The sequence below is a fragment of the Dermacentor andersoni genome, chromosome 2 (assembly GCF_023375885.2).
Source record: "Dermacentor andersoni chromosome 2, qqDerAnde1_hic_scaffold, whole genome shotgun sequence".
Taxonomy (NCBI): domain Eukaryota; kingdom Metazoa; phylum Arthropoda; class Arachnida; order Ixodida; family Ixodidae; genus Dermacentor; species Dermacentor andersoni.
The window spans coordinates 91,341,728-91,364,679 of NC_092815.1; the positions used below are offsets into that span (position 1 = coordinate 91,341,728).

The window sequence follows — 22,952 nt, forward strand, 5'->3', positions numbered from 1 at the left end:
AGCGTGCTATCTGGCGTTCGGGCAACGCACTATCAGCCGCGGAGCAGAAAAGAAACCCCGTCCAAGGGTCGACGCGCTATCCCTTGAAGCCACTTCGCGTTGGGAGCGTGCCGCCGTGCACGTGAAACCGCGCGATCAGCCACGATGCTGAGCGGACGGCTAGCGCTGGTGACTGGCGGAGGCAGCGGAATCGGCCGCGCCGTGTGCCTTGGGTTGGCTCAGGAAGGTTCTCGGGTAGTCATCGCTGACGTCAACAAAGATGCCGCGCGGGATACTCTCCGGATGATGCCGAGTGAGTACTGCGAAGATTCTGCGCTGCAGACCTTGTCAAAGCGTCACTCGCGCTGTTCTGTTGTGAGCAGGTCTGTGAGTGCACAGTACGGGTGATCATATATGTAATTATATTATTATGCACCTAACTGAAATATCATGCAATAATTTCCGCTTGTCACTGTGACCATAAAAACAGAAGAAATTTCGCACCTGTTCGGGCCGTATGTAAAGAACATATGATATATGTGGCTCGTGGGCTAAACTTGTGCGTGCGTGCGTGCGTGCGTGTGTGTGTGTGTGTGTGTGTGTGTGTGTGTGTGTGTGTGTGTGTGTGTGTGTGTGTGTGTGTGTGTGTGTGTGTGTGTGTGTGTGTGTGTGTGTGTGTGTGTGTGCGTGTGTGTGTGTGTGTGTGTGTGTTTCAATGCAATGCATAGGTGTGTCGGAAAAGATACCAGCACCACCAACTACAAGTAATCTGATGCAAAGCCGGGCTATTGTGCACTTGCCAGATGGAAGAATTCGCCGGTGCTTTACACTCATGTCTTCCCAAATTTGGACCGCACTGTACTGTCCAGATTTCCGAACCTCGTTCAATATAGAAATAAAATTAAAAGAATAAATAAAAAAAGATGACATTTTTAATTGACATTTTTACGAATGCCTGCTCTTGCGTTGTAGCCGAGAACTACCGAGAAACATTCAGTGACCCATATTGCGGACATTGGGCAAACACTCAAGTCTACAAGTAAGCTTGTACGCACATAATGTCATAATGTAGTAAAGGTCTTTATTTTAAACGGGAAGGCGCGATGTGCCTTTCGAGCGTATACACAAAATTAAATTCTAGGGTTTACGTGCCATAATCATGATCTCATTATGAGGCACGACGCGTAGCGGGGGACTCCGGATTAATTTTGACCACCTGGGTTTCTTTATCAATTTATATATATAAGGAACCAGCGTGGTTTAAATTTCGCACGCACGTTTTTTTTTTTTTTTTCAGCCGACCAAGTAAATTGGCTACCAGCAGCAACGGATATAGCAAACCGAAATGAAGAGCATCCGAAGCACCGCACGTACCTGGTTCATCTCAGATAACCGTCAGTGACACTCTCCAGTCGCGCCAATCTGACTCCATCCACATTGTTTGTTCAGGCAACGAAGGATAAGGTTTCTTCGAACCGCACACCACGGATCCGAGATTTCTTTTGCTTTTTTCTCGGCCTCTTATATTTGTGTTTCTTTTTGATTCGTCTCCAGGTCAGATAAACTAAGGTAGATAAGGCAGATAATGGATTGGATATAGCCCGATGACAACCGAGAGGGTGTCAGGGGACAAATACACTAATGACGTCCACATGTAACTATACAAATTAATGATGTAAATTGAGATCAAATTAACATAGCAAAATCAATAGTACCAAGAGCTGGAAATTCAAGTGGGCGTTAAGTGAACAACAAAGCGTAGTGGAGTCATAGAGAATAGTGCAGTCGACAACAAGTGAGCGCATGCAGAACTGTGTGCTTAATATATATATATATATATATATATATATATATATATATATATATATATAATACTTCTCATTTGTTCCACCCCCTCCCCTGATATATATATGTAACATAAGCGCTGTGCCCCTTCCCACGGCAATTGCTTTGCCCGCATTCTCTCCCTCTCACACACGCACGCACAACCAACAGCAACAAAAGCAGTATAATAATAATAATAATAATAATAATAATAATAATAATAATAATAATAATAATAATAATAATAATAATAATAATAATAATAATAATAATAACTACGACAATAAACACTATAGTCGGCGCTTTTAATAAGAGCATGTCCATCTACTATATAGCTTCCTACCTTTCTGAGCGCCAATCTCGCAGTTACAGTGCCAAACAGCGCATATCTCACAGCAGTCACGCAAGTGGTGGGCTATGGACTATGGCATGGGTGACCAGCGCTGAATTAAGCTTCGCGTGCCAGCGGCAGCGCCGTAACACACAGCCTATAGCGGGCGGAGGAAACAGCGGCACATGCTGCAATTTCGCCGCTCATTTTGCAGCACATATGTCCAGCGCTTGACCTGACTGGGCTCCGGCGCGCTAGAACGTGGTATACGCGTGTATACTGCTGGCATCTCTCGTGGTCATGGGCGGAATTGGCTGGACGCATCGGGTCAAAGCAAAACGTTGTTGCAGACTCGTGTCTGTCGTCGTTGAAAATGTGGCGCCCATTTCGTGTGGCCCCCCTGACATCCCTTGTCGCAGATGAGACGGACCACCAGTCGCTGCAGGTGGACGTGGGCGAAGGGCAGTCGGTGCGTGAGCTGTTCTCGGCCATCCGGCGGCTCTACAGCTGCGCTCCCACCGTGGTGGTCAACTCGGCGGGATGCCTCACGCACAGCTTCCTCCTCAACACCGACGAGCGGGCCTTCGACGAGATGGTGCGCGTCAACCTCAAGGTATACATACACGAGACCTCATCGGGCAGCATACGTCGTCAGCCATATATAGCTGTATAGCGGCGTTCGAGCGTGCTTATACATTGCTATATAATAGCCTGTATCTTTCTTTAACGAGGAAGGCCAAAGGCTCTTTGACAGTCTCATCTCTTTTGACGGGAAAGTCATGCTTTGAATACGCAGCAATTACCATCGTTGGCTATATGGCGAATCCTTGTGGCATGCGATTACCGCCGTTTTCAGGAAAATTGCTTTCGCTTCATTGCTCGGTTTGTCAAGTAAGTTGCGACGACAGGAGCCGACGGCGGCGTGCGGCGGCGTGCTCGGTATAATATGTCAAAGAACAGCTAGTAATGCAACCTGCCTCGCAGTCCCTGATTTTCGCTTTGATACGTATAGATATAAATGATCTTAAAATAAAAGTTACCTTGCGTATACCTCACTCGAATAATCATCAACTTCCTTGCACGGTTTTTTTAGCCAGCAATCAGCAATTTTTGTTTCTCACGTATCGTTTCACCAGCCTCACGTTGGAGGCCAGGCAGGAGATCACCGACACGCCATATCTCACCGCTCATTCACATGGTTGATTCAGAGCGCAACCCCGAATTTGTGGCTGATTGCTTGCAGGCACATAAAAAAAATGCAGTGGGAAATAAGCGTTCATTGTTACGTTCCACTTAAGACACAAGGAATGCAAACAGATAGTCGGGCGCGGTTCCTACGCACACAGTCTTTATCAAAAGTTTCGAGGCCACTCCATGAGGGCAATATATCTGTTGCATGCCTGTAGCAACTAGAGCCATTCTGCAGCGTTCCTGTAGCATATTCCTGGCGCTCCGAACTGGTGTGCTGCAAAGCGCAGGACAGTGAGGACCACGCACTCTCTCTGGTTCTGGCTTTGAATCAATGAGAGTGGTACACGGGTTACATAGGGCGGTCAGCTGACAGACCTGGTTCCTCGTTCAGCTGGTAGACTTTTTGATAAAGATGCCTTCTTGTCACCCTTAGCGCCACGTAACAAAGTGTTTTATACTCTTGCGCAGGGCACTTTCCTTATCACCCAAGAGGCAGCCCGGGAGATGATGGCCGACGACACTTCAAAGAACCAGGACCGGTCGATCGTGAACATCTCGACCATTCTGGGCAGCACGGGCTTCCCCAAAATGTCGTGCTACGTGGCTGCCAAATCTGGCGTCATCGGCTTCAGCAAGTCTGCCGCGCTCGAGCTCGCCCCATACGCGATCCGCTGCAACACCGTTCTGCCGGGCGTCACGGACACGCCGCTGCTGTCTCCGCTGGACGAGGAGACGGTACAGAAGCTGATCCGTCGCTCGGCCATGCGACGCGAAGGGAAGCCCGAGGACATCGCCAGCGTTTGCGTGTTCCTCGCGTCGCCCAGGAGTTCGTACGTCACCGGCGCCGCCATCGAAGTCACCGGGGGCCTCTCGGCATGAGCGCCATCGTCCGTATCAGCTGCACCTATGGACGAGTCACAGGCTGGCGAACACTGATATGGAAAATTATTGTATGGAGGAGGATCCTCTTAATGGGGACGAAGATAAGCTAGCTATGTTTACGACAGCAATTAAGGAGCGCAGTTTGAACTGTTTGTATGTCTTGTCGCAAAAAGAAACTAACAAGTATACACACATGGCGAAGAACCACAAGGGCGCAGCACTGCTTGAACTGCTCTTCTCATGGAAAACTCACAGACAAAATCAGTAACAAAGCGCATCTGGCTGCACTTTCTCGTTTACATGTTTCTTTCTTTTTTACAGCGCATAGTGCCGACATCTCTGAAAAGTGGGCAGAAGAGTAGGAAGGGAAGGGCAGAGCCGAGGAAAGAGGCAAATTTGAGCATTGCAGATTTCCTGTTTTACGAGACGCGAGCGCGTAAAGTTGGCGGGAAGTTAAACGCCCCTCGGTGCAAGTTTAAAAGATGCGTCAAAAATTATTGGGGGCATTCGTGCATTTCAAATTCAGCTTCTCGAATATAGTTAAATGCGTGTTAGTTTATGTGTGCAAAAAGAAAAAAAAGAAAGCAATGAGCTCGCGCATATGCATATCCCTCCATCTTCAGGTGGCCCAGAATTTCTTCGTTCTTCAGAAAATTCCCAAAACACAAGTAAGTGCGGATTCGTTGCTGCGCGCCTCATCAGACACAGCCGCATAAAAAGATGAAGCAAATCAAAAACCTCGACCAGCCATTGAGTTCCTATTTGAACTCGCCTTGGAAATTACCCTCGAGTCCTCCGAAAGCAAGAACAAAAGTGCTTATGGAAACAAAATATTGTTTGTATATTAAAATATATGAATATATCGTATTTAGGTGAGACGACCTGCGAAAAATCATAGCATACTTGTACATTGTAACGAACTAAATGGAAGAGATAATGACCGTTCGTTCAGCGCTCTCCAGCTACATCCTACAGCGTAGGCGAAGGGGCAACTAATGCGAATGGGTCAGCATTTGTCCGGTCGAAATGGGACCACCTGTCCTGTTGTCTGCGCTGTTCGCATGTTGGACATAAACCAAGCAGCAGGGGCGTAGCCTACCAGAAAACAATTCCTGGCTACATAATTTCTGGCTATGCCACTGCCAAGCAGTGCTTTGTCTACAGTATGCTAAATATACACATGTTGAGTATACAGTAGAGTATACAGGGTGTTTCACTTAACTTAAGCCAAACCTTAAAAAATATGCAAATGCTACGTAAACAATTTACCAAGGTTATATCGTTTGCCGTTACTTGGAGATACTAAGATAAAATTTTCATTCTGCCTAAATAGATAATTAGTCTTGATTAATCAATCAACTTCTCATTTATTATAATTAGATGAAAAGTGTAAAATAGAAAATTGCAGAGAAACGAGAAACAATCCAGGTACAGTTTTCCGTTGCTCACTACATGCTACATAAAAGTTTTTCCGAGCGTGAAAGAAGCCCGCGAATACACGCACAGTGCCTCGAGCGGCCAGTCGCGCGATATGGAAAGCTGTATTCGAAGTTTTTCATGTTGCTCTACAATTTTCTCATTGACTTTTTTTCATATAAATATAATAATTGTGCATTAGATTAATTAATTAATACTAATTGTGTAATTAGGCTTAATGCAAAAGATAATAATCTGAGTATCTCCAAGCGACGTACAGCAAACAACATTACCTTGGTCCGGTCAGCAACGTGGCATTTGCCTATTTTTAAAGTTTTACTTAAGTTACGTGAAACACGTACCTTGCATGTAATATGCAGTATACTTCAGTTCCAAACAGTGCCTGAAAAAAGGCACTCACAGACGAGGATGGATTTCGACCTTGCGACATCCTCCTTGGAAAGTATGAGACAAGCCATGGATCACATTTTAGAAGGTAAACCTGAATTAAAAGAGGTAGACGACTTAGTTGCACCAGGCAGCCTTCTAAGACTTGAGTTGGAGACCACTCTTTAAAGAAAGAAGAAAGGAAAGAAAAAATCGAGGTGGTGGTCCTGACATTTACTTTATTTCATTTTGAATTTAGGACATCTAAAAAGTAAAATTATCGGTTTTAACGTTTTAAATGGCATACTTTTCAAAAAATGAAGCGCCAACGGTAACGTAACACTAAGAAGGAACAAAAGACAGGACAAAGCACTACTTGCAACTGTTTATTGAAGTCAAAGGTGGCTGATTATATACGCATACTAGTTGTGCGGGACGCCGTAGTGGATGAGTGCGGGTTAATTTCTAAAATCTGGGGGTCTTCAACATGCACCTCAGTTAAGTGCACGAGCATAAACATTTTGCATCCCAGCGGCCCATCGAAATGCGGCAGCAGCAGCCGGGCATCGAACCCGCGTCCTCGTGCTCGGCACCAGAACACCATAGCTGCATAGCCACCGCGGCAAGAATTTATGACTGAGTACTCACTGACTCATCAAGTCGTGACGCTCGATCAACGTATGTAAGCTGCGGTTTTAATGTGCATACGCCAATCGTGACTACGTTCTCAAGGAACTTCTAAAACTGTCTGTAATGTCCATGATGACAATAGTTAGGTTAGATTATTCATTAAATTTCGGGGCATGAGGACGCGAGTTGGTTTCCTGGCGACGGCAACCACGTTCCGAAGAGAACGCGGTGCAAAACCGCAGGTTCAGTGATCAAAGTTAATCGGAGGTTCCCTGATACGGCGACGGCCGATGCCGTCGCCCGCGCACTCACTTTCCGGGCATCACCTTCGTCCCCCACCGATCCGGACCCCGAACCCAATCCCGCCTATACTTTCAAGGAGATCGTTCAGCTCTACCAATCTGGCCATGCCATCTATCCCAAGCCCTGTAAGGGCCTCACAAAGGCGGAGGAGCGCATTCTCCTTCGCCTTTATACCAAAACTCTGCTGTGCCCGGCAGCCTTAAAATACTTTGACCCCGCTTGCACGGGGGAGTGCCCGCACTGTGGGGAAAAGTCCTCAGACATTTTCCACATGGTATGGGCATGTCAAAAAACCCCAAATCTAACCCCCCTACCCAACCCTTCCCGGGAGGGCTGGGAGGCAGCCCTGTTCGGCTGCTCTGACCTGACGGCCCAACGGGCCTTGGCCTTGGTCGAGCGGGCCCGGGCGGCGGCCGACGCCAATGGGCTCCCGTAGGGGGAGCCCACCTAGTGTTGATGCAAAACCTATCTAAATAAATGTTTTTCAGACAGACAGACAGTTTCTCATATACTAATGTTGACCTGGGGAAGTTAAACTTTAATACTTAATTGATTACAATTATGTATTCAGAAGACGACATAACGCGTAACGTGGCACATTTCACACGTTTGAAAATCTAAATTTCCCCGCGTTAAGTTTGCAACGGCGTATTTGCAACTTTGACACTACGGATGAAAAAAGGGAGAGAAATAATTGTAAAAGTTAATTTTCTACAAATCTGTGAAAAAGACAAAGGATTTGCAAAGATCGAGGAGGACTGCGTAAACATATGACGTCACGACTTCATGTTTGGTTTCATTTTATGCGGTTACGGCCAGTTCTTACCGCGCGGCGCGGACTTGGATCGCTTGGAGGAGTGACCCTAGCTTGGAGCTGAACGTGAGGTGAGGCAAGGGGTAACGGGCGCAAACTTATCAGACATCGAGCATGTCGTAGATGTGTATACACGCCCTGTAACACTACATACGTGCTTGCATTCCGTGTCGATTCTAACTTTGCACAGCCGGAAATAACTTTTTCCTGCGTTCTACCACCTGTGTGACAGCGCTTTCAACGACAGCGCCTACTGCTTCTGATGGCCGGCATCCAGCAATTGGCAGGGCGTTTGGCTCTGGTCACAGGTGGTGGCAGTGGCATCGGCCGCGCTGTGTGCAAGGCCTTGTCGCACGAAGGAGCGCGCGTTATAGCTGCCGACATAAACAAAGAAGGTGCAGCGACTACGGTCAGCGACTTGCCAGGTGGGTACAGGAAAGAACCGTGCGTTTCCTGCTCAAAGTTGTCACATTTTTGTAGTGCGAATGGTATTCACCAGTTTTAACGCCATAGCGATAAGGGCCCCGTGTCGCAGAAAATGCGGCGCCCAGCGTCGGCCGTCTTTTCGAGAATAATAATTCCGAGCCACGCATACCCAACCAAGCAGGCAAAGTCTTGAGCAAAGAAGTTACTGAACTAGTTGAATTTCACAAAGTCAAATGCGCCAGGAAAATCGTGAAGTACGACTTACACACAACCTACAGACATGATGGCGTCGAATTGTAATATGAATATGAGAGAAAACGAAATTCTGTTATTTGGAAACTCGAACACAAACCGCTTTTCCAGCATTTCTAACATACACCGGCATGCCCGGTTCCTTGCAACACCTCCAGATGGGGCTCGCCTCCGCGCATCGCGGCCCACGTAAAAAGTCGCGTTTCTACCGGAAAGCTCTCCTTGGTGCATAGCATTTGCCGTCAACGTTTCTCAGTAAACATTACTGTTACATAAGCCACAGTTGCCGGGAAGCGCGAGAAGCAGTCGGGGATCTTTGAATGCTATCGTGTTCCACTTTTAAGGTGAAGCTTAAGCGTCCCCCAAATTTTTATGTCTGTCTCATACTTAAAGGTAAAATCCAAAGTTGAAAGTGCGATGTCTTGGAGTAAAACCTGTCAGCATGTGAAAAAAAAAAAAGAAAGAAAACTGTACTTTCAATGAAAAAAAGTAATGAGTGCGATATAGACAACACCTTGACATTCGTGTTTTTGTTTTGTGCCATTGATATCTCATTAATGCCTTTGTAAAAACTTACTCTTAGGGTTTTTAGTAGGACCTTGGTAACATTTTGAGAAAGCAACACTTGGTTCGTTTGATTCGCCTGCACCACCACTGTAAACCAGTTCAAGGCAGTTCAAGAGAAGTTCAGAAATTGTGCAGCTCGATTTCTGCAGTGTAGGCACAGTAAGACACTCAAAACGAATGTCAAGGTACAGATGCGGTGCAGGCGTTATGTCCGACTAATGTGCTGGGAGTGCTTATGTTTGAGAGGTCCTGAACTGCAGGTATGATCGTCTTCTGGGGCGTAAACGCACCACACTTTGAGTAGACACATCAGACATGCATAAGTAGAGTTTTAACGGTGCTCACGCCCATGTGTACGTTGTCTGCTTTGCTGCTGCTTTGCATCTGTATGCCTGCACCAAGTCAGCGCCAATAGCGGAGTGGGTGCAGCAAAATCATGAACCAGCCCTGCACCTTTCCTGCACCTTTTGAAACAAATGGCATGGTTCAGTGGGTGCCACCATTGCATCACTGAAACAAATGGCAGGGTGCAGCACCTCGTGAAGTGGTTCAGGGGGTGCAGGCAAATTGAACATACCTGCTATGAATGCTGATGCATGCTTGTTTGCACACGCTCTCAATTAGCATTTTGCACATCTCATTTGATACATAGGTGAGATAACCATTCACCTCTTACGGTGATGGACTGAATACCAAGGGTATAAAGGGAAGTTGAGGGAGGCAGAGGATTGAATATGGAGCAGTGAGGTCTCAGCTAGCATTTAGAGTGGGACAGTTTTGTGTTATTAAATGTAGTCACATTGTTAAACTTATTTGACCATCCACTACTCAAATTTTAGCAGATGTCATACTAGTAGTTATGATCACTAGTCGTATTTGACTCTTGATGCGGACCATGCACTACAGCAAATAAATGTTTTGTCTCTCTCTTTGCTAAGAGGTATATATTTTCTAATCTTTGACTTTCCTGCGTGAGCATCATTGTTAGCTTTGACGTGGCGCACTGTGACGTACGTAGCATGTTGTACAGTTTCCAGCCCTGGTGTGTAACACACTCTGCTAATTAATTTCTGGTGTTTATCACCAGTTTTTCGGTAGTGCACATACTTTCATGGGCCCATAATATGCCCTTACTGGCAATTCTCTGACACCAGGGCACTTTTTTGTTATCTTACTGTGAGAGTTCAACCTGTCAAACTCTGTATGCCACAATAGGCTTTTATTCTTTGTGTAGGCTGCACTTGACCCCTGTGTCATATGACCCTGTCATGGCATTTAGATAAGATGAAATAGTCACTAAATAGACTAAACATGCAGCCACCTTTTGTTTAAAGGTTCCCATGAACATCGTGCTCTAGAAGTGGATGTTGGAAGCTCTGAATCTGTGTCGTCGCTGTTTGCCGAAATCAAAAAGGCATACTCTGCCCCTGTGAGCATTGTAGTCAACTGTGCTGGTATTCTCCGAGACACCTTCCTTATGGACATGACTGAGGAAGCATTTGATGAAGTGTTGAAGATCAACTTAAAGGTAATACTGAACTTCGCAAATATCCAGGCCATTCTAAAGACAACACTAGCCTGAGAAGCCTGATCACAGAACTACTTATTTTTTCCTGTGTGCACAAATTCAAGTTCTTGCGTTAATCTTGCATATGTCATTTGATGCTTATATGGGATAACCACTCAACTCTTATGGTGATGGAATAAATACGAAGGGAGATAAGGGCAGTTAAAGGTGCCGAAGAATCAGATATGGAGCAATTTTACCTAAGTTTGCATTTAGAGGGTAACAGTTTTCTGTTAGATGTAGGCACACTCCCAAACTTATTTGATCTTTTGCTGCCTGAATGTTAGCAGATGTCATGCCAGTAGATTGCAAAAGTTATTTTTTACGCTTAATTATAAAATTGAAAACATTTATGTTTTGCTATTTGAAGAGTTGTCACTCTGGATTCATTGTTTATTGAGGTACATTTATTAACTGCATGGTACAGCTACCTTGAGTATAGCTAGGCTACAGTGAACTAGAATATTTGGGCAGTGTGGCGACTGAGTCGCACCTTGCCTTATCATGCATGTTGCGCAATGTGCTACTTGTAGGTAGTCGCAGTGTTGTCATTGCTAGCTATTGAAAGTGCATAGCAAACCATAGCTCTACCAATGGCCAGTCTGGAGCATGCGTCTAGTCAAAAGCCAGACATGCATTGCAGTCTGGCCGAGCTCCAGCACTCGATGCGCTTTACCATGATGCACCTTAAATGGAAACTGACCTTGGGAACGTTTAACACCCAAACTCTCTTGAGTGAAGCTAGCCTAGCAGGACTCTTTGAGGAACTATCAGGCATTGTTTGGGATATCATTGGCCTTAGTGAGGTTAGAACTGGTGATGCTTATACAGTGCTGACAAATGGCCACGTCCTCTGCTATAGAGGACTTCCAGATAAGAAGCAGTACAGAGTAGGATTCCTAATCCATATAAGGACATAGTGGGTAACATTGGTGAACTCTACAGCATTAATGAGAGGACAACAGTAGTTGTAATAAAACTTAAGAAGTATAGATTAAAGGTAGTACAAGCCTAGGCTCCAACCTCCAGTCATGATAATGATGAAATAGATCGGTTTTATGAAGATGTTGAATTAGCGATGAGAAAAGTACAAACTCAGTGTACTGTAGTAATGGGCGACTTCAATGCAAAAATGGGGAAAAAGCAGGTTGGTGAACAAACAATTGGCAACTACGGCGTCAATTCTAGGAACACTCAAGGAGATATGTTGGTAGAATTTGCGGAAAGGGATAAGCTGTGAATAATGAACATCTTCATCAGAAAGTGTAGGAACAAAAAGTGGACCTGGAAAAGCCCTAATGGTGAAACAAGAAATGACATTGATTACATACTTTCTGCCGATCCCAGCATAGTGCAGGTTGTAGAAGTGTTAGGAAGGGTAAAGTGCAGTGATCATAGGCTAGGATTCACCTCAATTTTAAGAGAGAAAGAGTAAAATTGGTCAAGAAGAAACAAGCCAACCTACACACAATACAGACCAACCTACATGCAGTAAGGGTAAAAGCAGACCAATTCAGGCTGGTGCTTGCAAACACATATGCAGCCGTATGACAGAGAGATGAAGGTGACATAGAGGTAATGAATGAAACTGTAACTAGGCAGGCTTCAGAAGCAGCAATTGAAGTGGGAGGTAAGGCACCAAGGCAACAAGTAGGTAAGCTCTCCCAAGTAACAAAGGACCTAATAAAGAAATGATAAGGAATGAAAGTGTCCAACTCAAGTGATTAGATAGAATTTGTGGAACTATCAAAACTGATCAACAAGGAGAAAATGTGGGATATTCAAAATTATAATGTGAGAAAGAATGAGAAAGCAGTAAAAAATGGATGCAGTATGGAATCAGTGAGAAGGAAACTTGGCATAGGACATACCAAGATGTATTCACTGAAGGATAAGCTGGGTAATATCATCAGCAATCTCGAAGATATAGTAAAAGCAGCGGAAGAGTTCTATACTGACCTGTACAGTACCCAGAGCAACCACGACACCTTGATTCGAAGTAGTAATGAACAGGTTACAGAGGACCCTTCTATAACTAGCGATGAAGTTAGAAGGGCCTCGCAAGATATGAAATGGGGAAAAGCGGCAGAAGAAGATGGAATAACAGTCAATTTAATCAAAGACGGAGGAGACATAATGCTTAAAAAAACTGTCGGCCCTTTATACGAACTGTCTATCGACTTCAAGAGTCGCAGAGAACTGGAAGAATGCCAACATTATACTAATCCGCAAAAAGGGAGATGTTAAAGTATTGAAAAATTATAGGCCCATTAGCTTACGTCCAGTATTATATAAAATATTCACCAAGATAATCTCCAATAGAATAAGGGCAACACTGGACTTGTCAACCAAGGGAACAGGCTGGTTTCAGGAAGGGATACCCTACGATGAATCACATCCATGTCATCAATCAGGTAATTGAGAAATCCACAGAGTACAATCAGCCTCTCTGTATGGCTTTCATAGATTACGAAGAGGCATTTGGTTCAGTAGAGATACCAGCAGTCATAAGGCATTACATAATCAAAGAGTACAGGACGCTTACATAAATATCTTGGAAAATATCTAGAGATTCCACACCTATCTTAATTCTCCACAAGAAAAGTAGGAAGATACCTCTAAAGAAAGGGGTCAGACAACGAGGCACAATCTCTCCAATGCTATTCACTACGTGCATGGAAGAAGTAGTCAAGCTATTAAACTGGGAAGGCTTAGGAGTGAGGATCAACAGCGAATATCTCGGACACCTTCGGTTTGCAGATGACATTGTCCTGTTCAACAACACCGGAGACAAGTTACAACAAATGATTGAGGACCTTAAGAGAGAAAGTGTAAGGGTGGAGTTGAAGATTAATATGCAGAAGACAAAGATAATGATGAATAGCAGGGCAAGGGAACAAGAGTTCAGGATGGCCAGTCAGCCTCTAGAGTCTGCGAAGGAGTATGTTTACCTAGGTCAATTACTCACAGGGAACCCTGATCATGAGAAGGAAATTTACAGAAGGATAAAAATGTGTTGGAGCGCATACGGCAGACATTGTCAGATCCTGACTTGAACCTTACCATTATCATTGAAAAGAAAGGTGTACAATCAATGCATTCTACCGGTGCTTACATATGGGGCAGAAACTTGGAGACTTGCAAAGAAGCTCAAAAACAAGTTGAGGTCTGTGCAAAGATAGATGGAACGAAGAATGTTAGGCATAATGTTAAGAGACAGGAACAGAGTGGTGTGGATCAGAGAGCAAACGGGGATAGCCAATATTCTAATTGACATTAAGAGAAAGAAATGAAGGTGGGCAGGTCATGTAATGCGTAGGTTAGATAACTGGTGGACCATTAGTGCACAGAATGGATGCCAAGAGAAGGGAAGTGCAGTCGAGGATGGCAGAAGACTAGGCGGGGTGAGGAAACTAAGAAATCTGCGGGTGCTAGTTGGCATTGGTTGGTGCAGGAAAGGGGTAATTGGAGATCGCAGGGAGAGGCCTTCGTCCTGCAGTGGACATAAAATAAGATGATGATGATGATGACTTTAACTAGCTAGCATTTGTGGTGCCACCGCTACTGGCAGCACAAAATGCTTCAGGTGGAGTGGCGCTTTTGTGCCACTGAAAACAGTTTTAATACACTCTAGCTAGGTAGTTCTAATGCACAGTTTCGGTCAGCTGAGAGGACAGGCTAGTTTCAGGAACGAATATTCAACAATGGTTCACATCCATGTAATCATTTAAAAAATCTGAAGCACAACCAACCCATCTATATGGCTTTTGTACATTACAAAAAGCCATTCGATTCACTAGAGCTACCAGCAGTCATGGAGGCATTGCATAATCAAGAAGTTGAGAAATTGTGTGTAAAGATCTTATGAAATGTAAATATTCCACAGCTATCGTAATACTATACTGATTGACAAAGAGGTCAGGCAAGAACATACAACCTTTGCTCACTGCATGCTTAAAGAAGTAGTCAAGCTGTTAATCTGGGAAGAATTAGGAGTGAGGATCAAAAGGGAACATATAACAGAAACCTACAGCTTGCAAATGACATTGTGCTTTTCAGCAATGCTGGAGATAGCTTGTAACAAATAATTGAGAACATTAGCTGAGAAAGTGTAAGAGTAGGTCTGAAACTTTATATGCAGAAGACAATAACAATGTTCAATAACCTAGCAAGGCATTTCGATGGAGGCGAAATGCGAAAACACATGTGTACTTAGATTTAGGTGCACGTTAAAGAACCCCAGGTGGTCGAAATTTCTGGAGTCCTCCACTATGGCGTGCCTCATAATCTGAAAGTGGTTTTCGCACGTAAAACACCATAACTTAATTTTTAGTAACCTGGCAAGAAAACTTCATGATTGGCAGTCAGCCTCTAGAATATGTGCAACAGTGTTTATCTAGGCCAATTTGTCACTGGTGACCAAGTTCACGAGAAGGAAACTTATAGAACAATAAAAATGGTTTGGAGTGCATATCGCAGGCACTAGTAAGTCATGGCTGCATGCTTTCTGATATCCCTGAAAAAAGAAAGTATACAGTCATCGCATTCTACCGGTACTAACATGTGGGATAGAAACTTGGAGGTCAACAAAGAAGCTTGAGAAGAAGTTAAGGAATTCACGACAAGTTAAGAGACTGGAAGGCGGTGGTGTTGAATAGACAGCTTAGAATGGGGGTAGCCGATATTCCAGTTGAGGTTAAGAGAAAAAACAAGTCAGACGGGTCATATATTTCATAGGGTAGATAGCTGGTCCTCTATTAGAGTTACATTTACAGAATGGGTGCCAAGAGAAGGGAAGTGCAGTTAAGGATGGCAGACAAGCAGGCGGTGCGATGAAATTAGGAAATGTGCTGGCATAAAATTGTGTCATGTGGCACAGGATAAGGGTAATCAAAGATTGCTGGAAAAAGGCCTTTTTCCTGCAGTGAACATGAATAGGCTGATGATGATGATGCTACAACTACCAGTGTGTGTAGCAGCACTCAGCAAGCTGCCACATGCCAATTGTTTTGGATTTTGCAGCAGTGGTACATGTTCTGATTCCAGTAGAAGAAAAATCACTCTTGACTTTGGCTATCATTACAGCCGTCTGCATCATAAGCCAGCTGGAGTCAAAACCTTTGTTCCTGTAGTTAGAATACTTTCACATTGCATTCGGTCAAGATTTTTGTCTGGAGGCAGGCAGGGCACCTACTTTTTATATTTAATTAAGTTAAAAGGCTTTATTATACTACAGTTTTGCAGGGTACAGAGCATGAATAACTGAAAGAAAAGAAAGGAAATGAAGAAATAAAAGAAAAGTGCACACAGAACAATGTGCACATGGTAAAAGCTCTTGTGTGATGGTATCAATATAGACAGGCTGATGGAGTCCAAAATAGGCACGTTAATGGAACATTATATATCTATAGACATAAATTTCCTGCACGACCATGAAGGGAAACCTTATGAAACAAATAAAGATGAAACACTTGATAGCACTACGGCCTGCATGTTCATGAATGGCCCAAATAATGTGCGTTGCTCATCTTTGTTCTTATTTCAGGGGACATACCTTGTGACCCAAGCTGCTGCTCGGGAAATGGTCTCATCTAATGTGCCAAATGGAGCAATTGTGAACATTTCCAGTATTGTGGGAAAGACTGGAAACATGGGTCAATGTAACTACGCTGCTTCGAAAGCGGGTGTTGTGGGTTTCACGAAGACAGTTGCTCTGGAACTGGCCAAGCATAATATCCGTTGCAATGCCATCATGCCTGGTTTCATAGATACACCTATGGTTGCTACTGTTCCAGAAAAAGTGATGTTGAAGTTAAAAGGAAGAATTCCCATGGGACGCTTTGGTAAGCCAGAAGAGCTGGCTGATGCAGTGCTTTTCTTGTGCTCTCCAGCCAGCTCCTATGTGACTGGTTCAGTGCTTGAGGTCACTGGTGGCTTGTATATGTAGGCATGTGACATGGTTTATGTTCCTTGTGGCATGCTAGGTGGTGGATTATGTGCAGATGTGTTAAGCTTTTATTTCTGCAATGCTGTGATGACATCTTTTTATTGTTGTTGGAGAAAGGCAATTGCTAACAGCATGTGCAGATATGTACACGCTTAATGAAGAGTGAGAAAAATTGGCAGCAGATTTTCAGGGACTCCCTTCTCCTTAGAATGGAAGTCACGTTAAGCAGTTATAGTTGAGCGTTGCTTGCGGTTCAACTTGCTCACATTTTGCTTGCTGAGGCACTGCAGAGAAGTGCATCAATTTTGTATTTTTGATAAGTGACGTGAGCGACACAGTGAGCTTTACTTCAATATGACAAAGCCTAGTGGAAGTGCCATCACACTGCACTTAGTCGGTTATGTAGCAGAGCGAGCCAGCGCTCTGGCTTTTGCTGCTGGCATGAGCATTTTGTGCACGTGCACTAGCATTTCCACTGAGAGGCTGTGCACAGATTGTTAGGATACATCAGTTTCAGTGTAGCGGACTGTGAGTGGAGCTCCGTTGTAGAAAGGTCAGCGACACTTACCTACTTGAGGAAGCATGTGAGCAAATAACAGAATTTTTCAATCTCAGAAGTCTTAAGAATATTGTGCGTGGATATCAGCAGCAGTGACACTGAGAGGAGTAGGAGAAGGTAATTACATTTGTTAGTTCCTAAGGAACTGAGACCTGAGCCCAGGCCTCCTTGGGTGGAATAGGAGCACTGGCTTAGTGTATTCCTTATTTACTGCGCCAGCGGAACTGGACAACTAAGAGCGATGACAGTAGTGCATTGTAAAAGACTGAAGATGTCAATAGGAGCATGTCTGCAACATGTAACAGGCTTCTAAAATAGTTTATATGCTAATATGTGGAAGCTTTTAGCTCTTTTAATGTTACACATTCTCATGAATTATGGCCATTTTTGGAGTGAACAGTAGGGGCTCTTACCAGAAGCTGACAGTGAAAAACTGTTACAAGTGAATGAAAAAAATGTAAGAGGTAAAAAGGAGGATGTATGCAAGGAATGTGTGCAGTATTATGTCAGCTGGAGAGTAATAAGCAACAATCTATGCATAGTTGATGAGACAATACATGGACTGCAGGCAGCGCTACTTTTTAACTTAGCTATGTGCATTTCATAAAAACAATAAACTGCAGGTTCGTAGGACTTTACTGTAGTAAACAAATCGTATCGATCAATCACATTATATTTTATTAAATGCAGAGTGTACTTGGCAACTACTAATGTGTGCACATTGTTGCAAAGTATTTACATACAGAGTCCTTATGATGACATTGCTGCTGCTTGCTGCAAGCCTTGTCTGAGCCAGCAACTATTAGAGTTTTAGCATGTCTGGTATTCTGGTATATGCAAGCAGATTGGGCAGATTGCTGGTTGAGCGGAGGTATAAATGCGAGCGGCCAGATTGGTGGCACAGAGCGCAACCAACCAAACACAGATCTAATATTGTAGTAATCAAGCTTAAAGCATTTTAAAAGGGCCCCTCACCAGGCCCCATAGTAAATTTTGTTTATATGCTGGAAGTTGTTATGTGACCTCTAGGGAGCGGTCTGCCGCAAAAATTTTTCAAATCGACTCATTAATAGCTGAGATAGAAATATTTCAGTTCTGCGAACTCATGATTTCAGAAGGCAAGCTCCACTGCAAAGCGAGACACTCTCTCCACTTGCCTTGCCTAGCTTCAGCAAGCGAAATTCCTTCCCTGTGTTCTCCCATACCGGACCTCGAGGATCGTGTGATGCACATGTCACGAGCCCCGCCTTCACTTTCTCCCTCCTTGATTTTTTTTTTTTTTTGGCACTGCACATTTTTGCTGACAGTGCCATGTGCGAGCTGTTGTGATTCTCTTGTTTCGTGTAGAGCGCGATTTTGTGCGCTGTGCACAAGGACACATGACGACCAGCATAATTCAGTGCTACACAAATACTGAGGCAGGCACAAGCGGACCTCAGAACATGGTAGAAAATGGCATAGTTTCAGTACCTGCGCACGTGAATGCACGACCATGGGAACAAGAATACGAAGCGGAAGTACATCTCTCTTGCTACGGTGCGTAAAAAAAAAATGCACACATTCCGTTTGTGTGTTTTATTTATTCTCTACACTTCAATTTTTAAATTCAAGCAACAAATCACACAAATAAGAGATGTTGCCTTGAATAATTATCGAAGTCATGTGTCTCGATGATTGACGTCACACTGCAGACACGAATACGTACGTGCAGGGATGTGAGTACGTCACCGCCTGGCTTGGAGCGCGGTCACCACGAGGGAAAGGGAAAACGGCATTTGGATTGAAATTTCACACCTTTCTGTGGCATGTGGCGATATAATACTTTGCAAACATGATCGATAGTGCACATTGCATGCTCTGCGCTTGTCAGCTCAGCATGACCAGACCTGGTGAGGGGCCCTTTAAACATTTTAAAAGACAACATGTTCACAATTATGCCACTGCCGAAAATTTACACCAGCAGTGAAGTCAAATGCTTTTGGTCTGCACGCACTGTGCGTAGTGTAATACCGGATACACTAAAACTCTCTATGGATTCACCTTCTACATGACCATGGCTGCTGATAATAATATATCTTCAGAAGTGCTTCCTGATCACTTGTGTTGATTTGGCATGTTAAGAGAGCTATCTATCTGCTGCAGTATTTTTCATGACAAATGGAGTACCTGTGCCACTTGTCTTTTGTAAATGTTAACTGACATTATATAAGCAAATGATGGAACTATGACATGACATTTGTGCATCACAACATGGTCTCCAGCTTTTTATTTAAGATATTTTGCTTCTGGTGGTATCTCACTGCTGTTTATGCAGGTGTTTTTGTAAAAGTTCAGTCAAACTGACTCTTCCCAAGGTTTTTTGTTCATTTCTTGAAATTTTGCACAGAACATATGCTGAAGGAAAAGCTCCTTCATTATATTTGATCAAGTATTGCAACACTTTCAGAGGAATTTCAGTCACAGTGCAGAATGACGAAAGGCTACTTCTGCATGTGAAATTAAGGACTAAGAGATGCGTACTTGCAGCGTGAAAATAAAATATCCATTGCATTTCAGTTAAGCTTGCTGCTGGTCTCTTTGCACATTTTGTCTTGTCCGTTTGGTGCTAATGAAAGTGACATTGGACATTTGGCTGCTTGGTTTTTAGCCAGCTCTTTAATTGAATTGTGGCATGGAAGCTCTTGATAATGTTCTTTATTGTACATATTTATATACAAATGTAAGCAGTTTGAAATAGGGAACATGTAAAATATTGGTCATGCTGAACAAGCACCTGTGTTCAGTGTCCTCTCTTTTTTATGTCCAGTATTCAGAATGCTTATTTGAATTGTTAGCATTGTGCTCTGATGTGTGATAAAACCTTTAATATATTTACTGCCACATATTCACATTAAAAGTCATTGAACCTCAGCAGCCGATTTTAGCCTTTGCCTTAGCCAGATTTGAGAATAGGGAACCCAAGGTTAGGGGTGCTATCGACCAGACATACAAAAGAACGTAAAAGGCGGGCAAACGAGCGTGAGTGTTTGGGTATATAAAGCCACTTGCGGACGCTATATCATTGCAAAAGCTCCTTAATAATTGAATGCAATTGATGAGCATCACTGCTTCACAACTTGGTTCAGTGTCTTGTTTCTGTTTTGTTCATGCACCGCAAGGCAACAGAGGACTAATCTCTTATTGTGTTGTGCTCACGTAAGGCAGCTGATCGTCGAATGAGCGCACAAGCAGCTGGGTATTTTAGGTGCAGCCGAAGGGATGTCGGCTCCTCCTGCCACAGCTGGCGTGACATCGTTGCGTGCACCAACCAATCCTGGCGCAGTGCCCTTGTCCCTGGTGCTGCACTCTGACATATAAGTAGGGTGGATAGTGGCTAGAACTGGGAGGTGTGAAGAGTGCGGTCATTTCCCTTGCCGGGAAGTGTCGCCTTGCGCGATCCCTCTGTTAGGTCAAGATAGGGCGCTGTGGTCGAGGACGCAGGGATTGGTCAGCTGTCGAGATACGCAAGAAGCATTTGAGCATTCGAGCAAAGAGAGCAAGGAAGAGATCGATAGCACCGGAGTCGTTACATTCATAGGTTACCGTTCCACTTATCTTTTAGCAAAGCTCCCTCATGTTAGTGTGCCTTAATTATTGAGGATTCCGTAAAAAAAAAAAAAAAGAATGAAAAGCTCAGCGATGGTGTGTTGTGTCTCACAGCAATTCGAGCGTACAAATCTTTGCCAGAAAAAGTGCTGTTTTTCCGTGCAGTGGCATGTAAAGAGCAAATTGCAAATTGAGAGCGGGCTATCCTGGACTGACAGCCCTACAGCTGGATTCTGCTGTTTGTGCATTGTAGAGGAGGTTCTGCAGCGAAATAAGGCTTAACAGGAAGGTCTAATGCTACAGTTCCCATTGAGGCAGTAGAAATGGTCGTTGAACATATGCTGACAACACAACAACGCAGGTATGCTCGCCTTGTGTACTATATTGCAGGCAATGTGAAAGAAAGTGGGTTCTCCCATATGCTGGGTTGCCTGCGTTGTGCCAATGGACAGACCAGGCTGCAGCGGACGTGCCTATACCGACTTATCCCAGGAATGGGATTTTGGAGGGCTTCCGACTTCTGCAGCTGTCAGTCACTGTACAACTTGATTGATGCTGCAGAATTCAGCAGGCTAACGTATGTTTAGCACCATGTGCATGCATTCAAAGGTGGTGAGAAGCCTACGATCTGCAGGCAGCAGTGTGCCACGATCTGGCTGACAGGCATTGCACATAACTAACTTATTAAGCTAGATTTTTTACAGCGATTTGTCTGTGGCTGGGATCCTGGGATTTCTTCATGGCGTGACGTCGACAGAAACGCCGACAGTTATGGCAAAGCCAAGTCGCATGCTGTCGAAACATCTTAGGTTATTAATTGGGTGAAGTACATGTCAATGTCGCCACGTGAATAATTTCAACCTACATCGTAATAAGCACTCGTTCTAGTTGTGGTTGCAGCTTCGCTGTCCAACCACCTTCATAGCATGGATTGGTGGCCAATTTTTTATCACAAGAATTCCTTTTAAAGGTGCTCAGTCAAGCAGCACGTGCAAAAACAAAAGTCGGCAGGGACACTTCAGGCTGGTTATGTGTGGAAATGCGAAAGCATTATAACGTTTGTAGACCTCGGAATGCCATGATGTTATATACACTCATGACGTGGCGCCACCTCCTCCTCAATGGCTGCGTCGTCGCGTATCCAATGACGTACGGAGTAGGCCACAGCTTCAATCAGCCAGATGGCTGCGATGTGACGTGTGCTATGACGTACGCTTTTGGCGCACATTTAGTCAGCCAGAACTGTGGAGTCACCATGGCGACAGGGAAGTGGGCTCGTCTTGCACCTCGGAGGTGCAGGTTCGATTCCTACCCAGTCCAAAATTTCCCAGACCGTCTTTCGGTCACGGCGACTACGACGGACTTTCGCTCAAGGGGACATGTAATGCTTTTTTTTCGTATTAAAAATATAAAATAAAGAAGCTGAAGCCTTGCGTAGCTTAAGGCACCACAAAGTCACAGATACTGCTGCTGATAAAGTTGTGTATTATAAAGCCACAAAACAATATTCAGTCTCAACTTCTCAACAACATTAAACATATATTGGGGGTGAGGACTTAGAGTCGCCATCTGTCGGAAGCGCATGGCTTGCATAGTATGAGGTATAATGCAGCGCGCTCCTCATAGGTTTGGCTATCGGCGCTCAATAAAAACACGCTGGAGCACTCCTGGACATTTCTCTAAGTACTCTCGAAACGAAGGAAGTTTTTTATTTACTGTCAAGTTAATAATCTTGGACAAGCAGAAATAACAGAATGGTTTACGGACACTAGAGAGTTTTAGAATAGGGGCCCCAATATTTTGGGGCCCCAAAGTGCTTTGCGGGTGTTAGCGTTGGGGCACGCAGGAGTGAAGAGTTTTAGAATAAGGCTTTGCGTTTGCAGATAGCGTCTTGCGCTGACAGTGCCACTACGGCGTCTAAGAAAAACGATTAAAAATAATTAAATAAAATATACCATCTTATGATACGAATAGTAATTTTGACTTGCGTGTATTCGCGTTTAATTAGAATTTAGAGGTTATTCTTCAAGCAGCAAACAATTAGTTGTGCTTAGTTTGGAGCAACAAAACTAACTTTACGTGCCTTCACCAGCCAAGCTTAGCCGTGTTAGGCCTACGAGCCATAAAATCCACACTCGAATTCGGAATCAGCGGCGTCTAATGAATCAATCTTCATAACACGCGCTAGTTGAGAGAAAGCGATAACTGCAGTCACTTCTCCTAGCTTGCGAACTTCACGCTTTACCGCGAATCGAACACAGTTTGGTGCTAGGTTAGAGCCGTCGCTTCGAT

At 44.2% G+C, this 22,952-nt stretch overlaps 2 protein-coding genes across 3 annotated transcripts; both read left to right on the forward strand.

Annotated features, from left to right (window-relative positions):
• Positions 1-48: 48 nt before the first annotated feature.
• Positions 49-4,494, forward strand: LOC126542048 ((3R)-3-hydroxyacyl-CoA dehydrogenase-like). The gene is made up of 3 exons (XM_050189022.3): positions 49-292; positions 2,554-2,747; positions 3,794-4,494. Exons 1-3 carry the CDS (start codon positions 145-147, stop codon positions 4,202-4,204), a joined length of 753 nt encoding a protein of 250 aa, XP_050044979.1. The 5' UTR covers positions 49-144; the 3' UTR covers positions 4,205-4,494.
• A 2,983-nt stretch (positions 4,495-7,477) lies between these two features.
• LOC126542047 (estradiol 17-beta-dehydrogenase 8-like) lies at positions 7,478-19,630 on the forward strand. Of its 2 annotated transcripts, none has more exons than XM_050189021.3 (4): positions 7,478-7,828; positions 7,948-8,182; positions 10,337-10,530; positions 16,115-19,630. In XM_050189021.3, the coding sequence occupies exons 2-4, from the start codon at positions 8,020-8,022 to the stop codon at positions 16,514-16,516; spliced, it is 759 nt and encodes a 252-aa protein (XP_050044978.1). In that variant the 5' UTR covers positions 7,478-7,828; positions 7,948-8,019; the 3' UTR covers positions 16,517-19,630. The 2 variants fall into 2 exon arrangements, with proteins under 2 accessions (XP_050044978.1, XP_054932779.1); XM_055076804.2 differs by having other exon boundaries at positions 7,990-8,182.
• The last annotated feature ends 3,322 nt before the right edge of the window (positions 19,631-22,952 follow it).

What these genes read in the sequence shown, in the direction of transcription:
- LOC126542047 (XM_050189021.3), top strand. Translation starts at nt 8,020, where the DNA reads ATGGCCGGCATCCAGCAATTGGCAGGGCGTTTGGCTCTGGTCACAGGT. An exon ending in TACGGTCAGCGACTTGCCAG is followed by an intron (nt 8,183 to 10,336) that starts GTGGGTACAGGA and finishes TTTTGTTTAAAG; the next exon opens with GTTCCCATGAACATCGTGCT. An exon ending in TGTTGAAGATCAACTTAAAG is followed by an intron (nt 10,531 to 16,114) that starts GTAATACTGAAC and finishes TTCTTATTTCAG; the next exon opens with GGGACATACCTTGTGACCCA.
- LOC126542048 (XM_050189022.3), top strand. Translation starts at nt 145, where the DNA reads ATGCTGAGCGGACGGCTAGCGCTGGTGACTGGCGGAGGCAGCGGAATC. An exon ending in TACTCTCCGGATGATGCCGA is followed by an intron (nt 293 to 2,553) that starts GTGAGTACTGCG and finishes CCCTTGTCGCAG; the next exon opens with ATGAGACGGACCACCAGTCG. An exon ending in TGGTGCGCGTCAACCTCAAG is followed by an intron (nt 2,748 to 3,793) that starts GTATACATACAC and finishes ACTCTTGCGCAG; the next exon opens with GGCACTTTCCTTATCACCCA.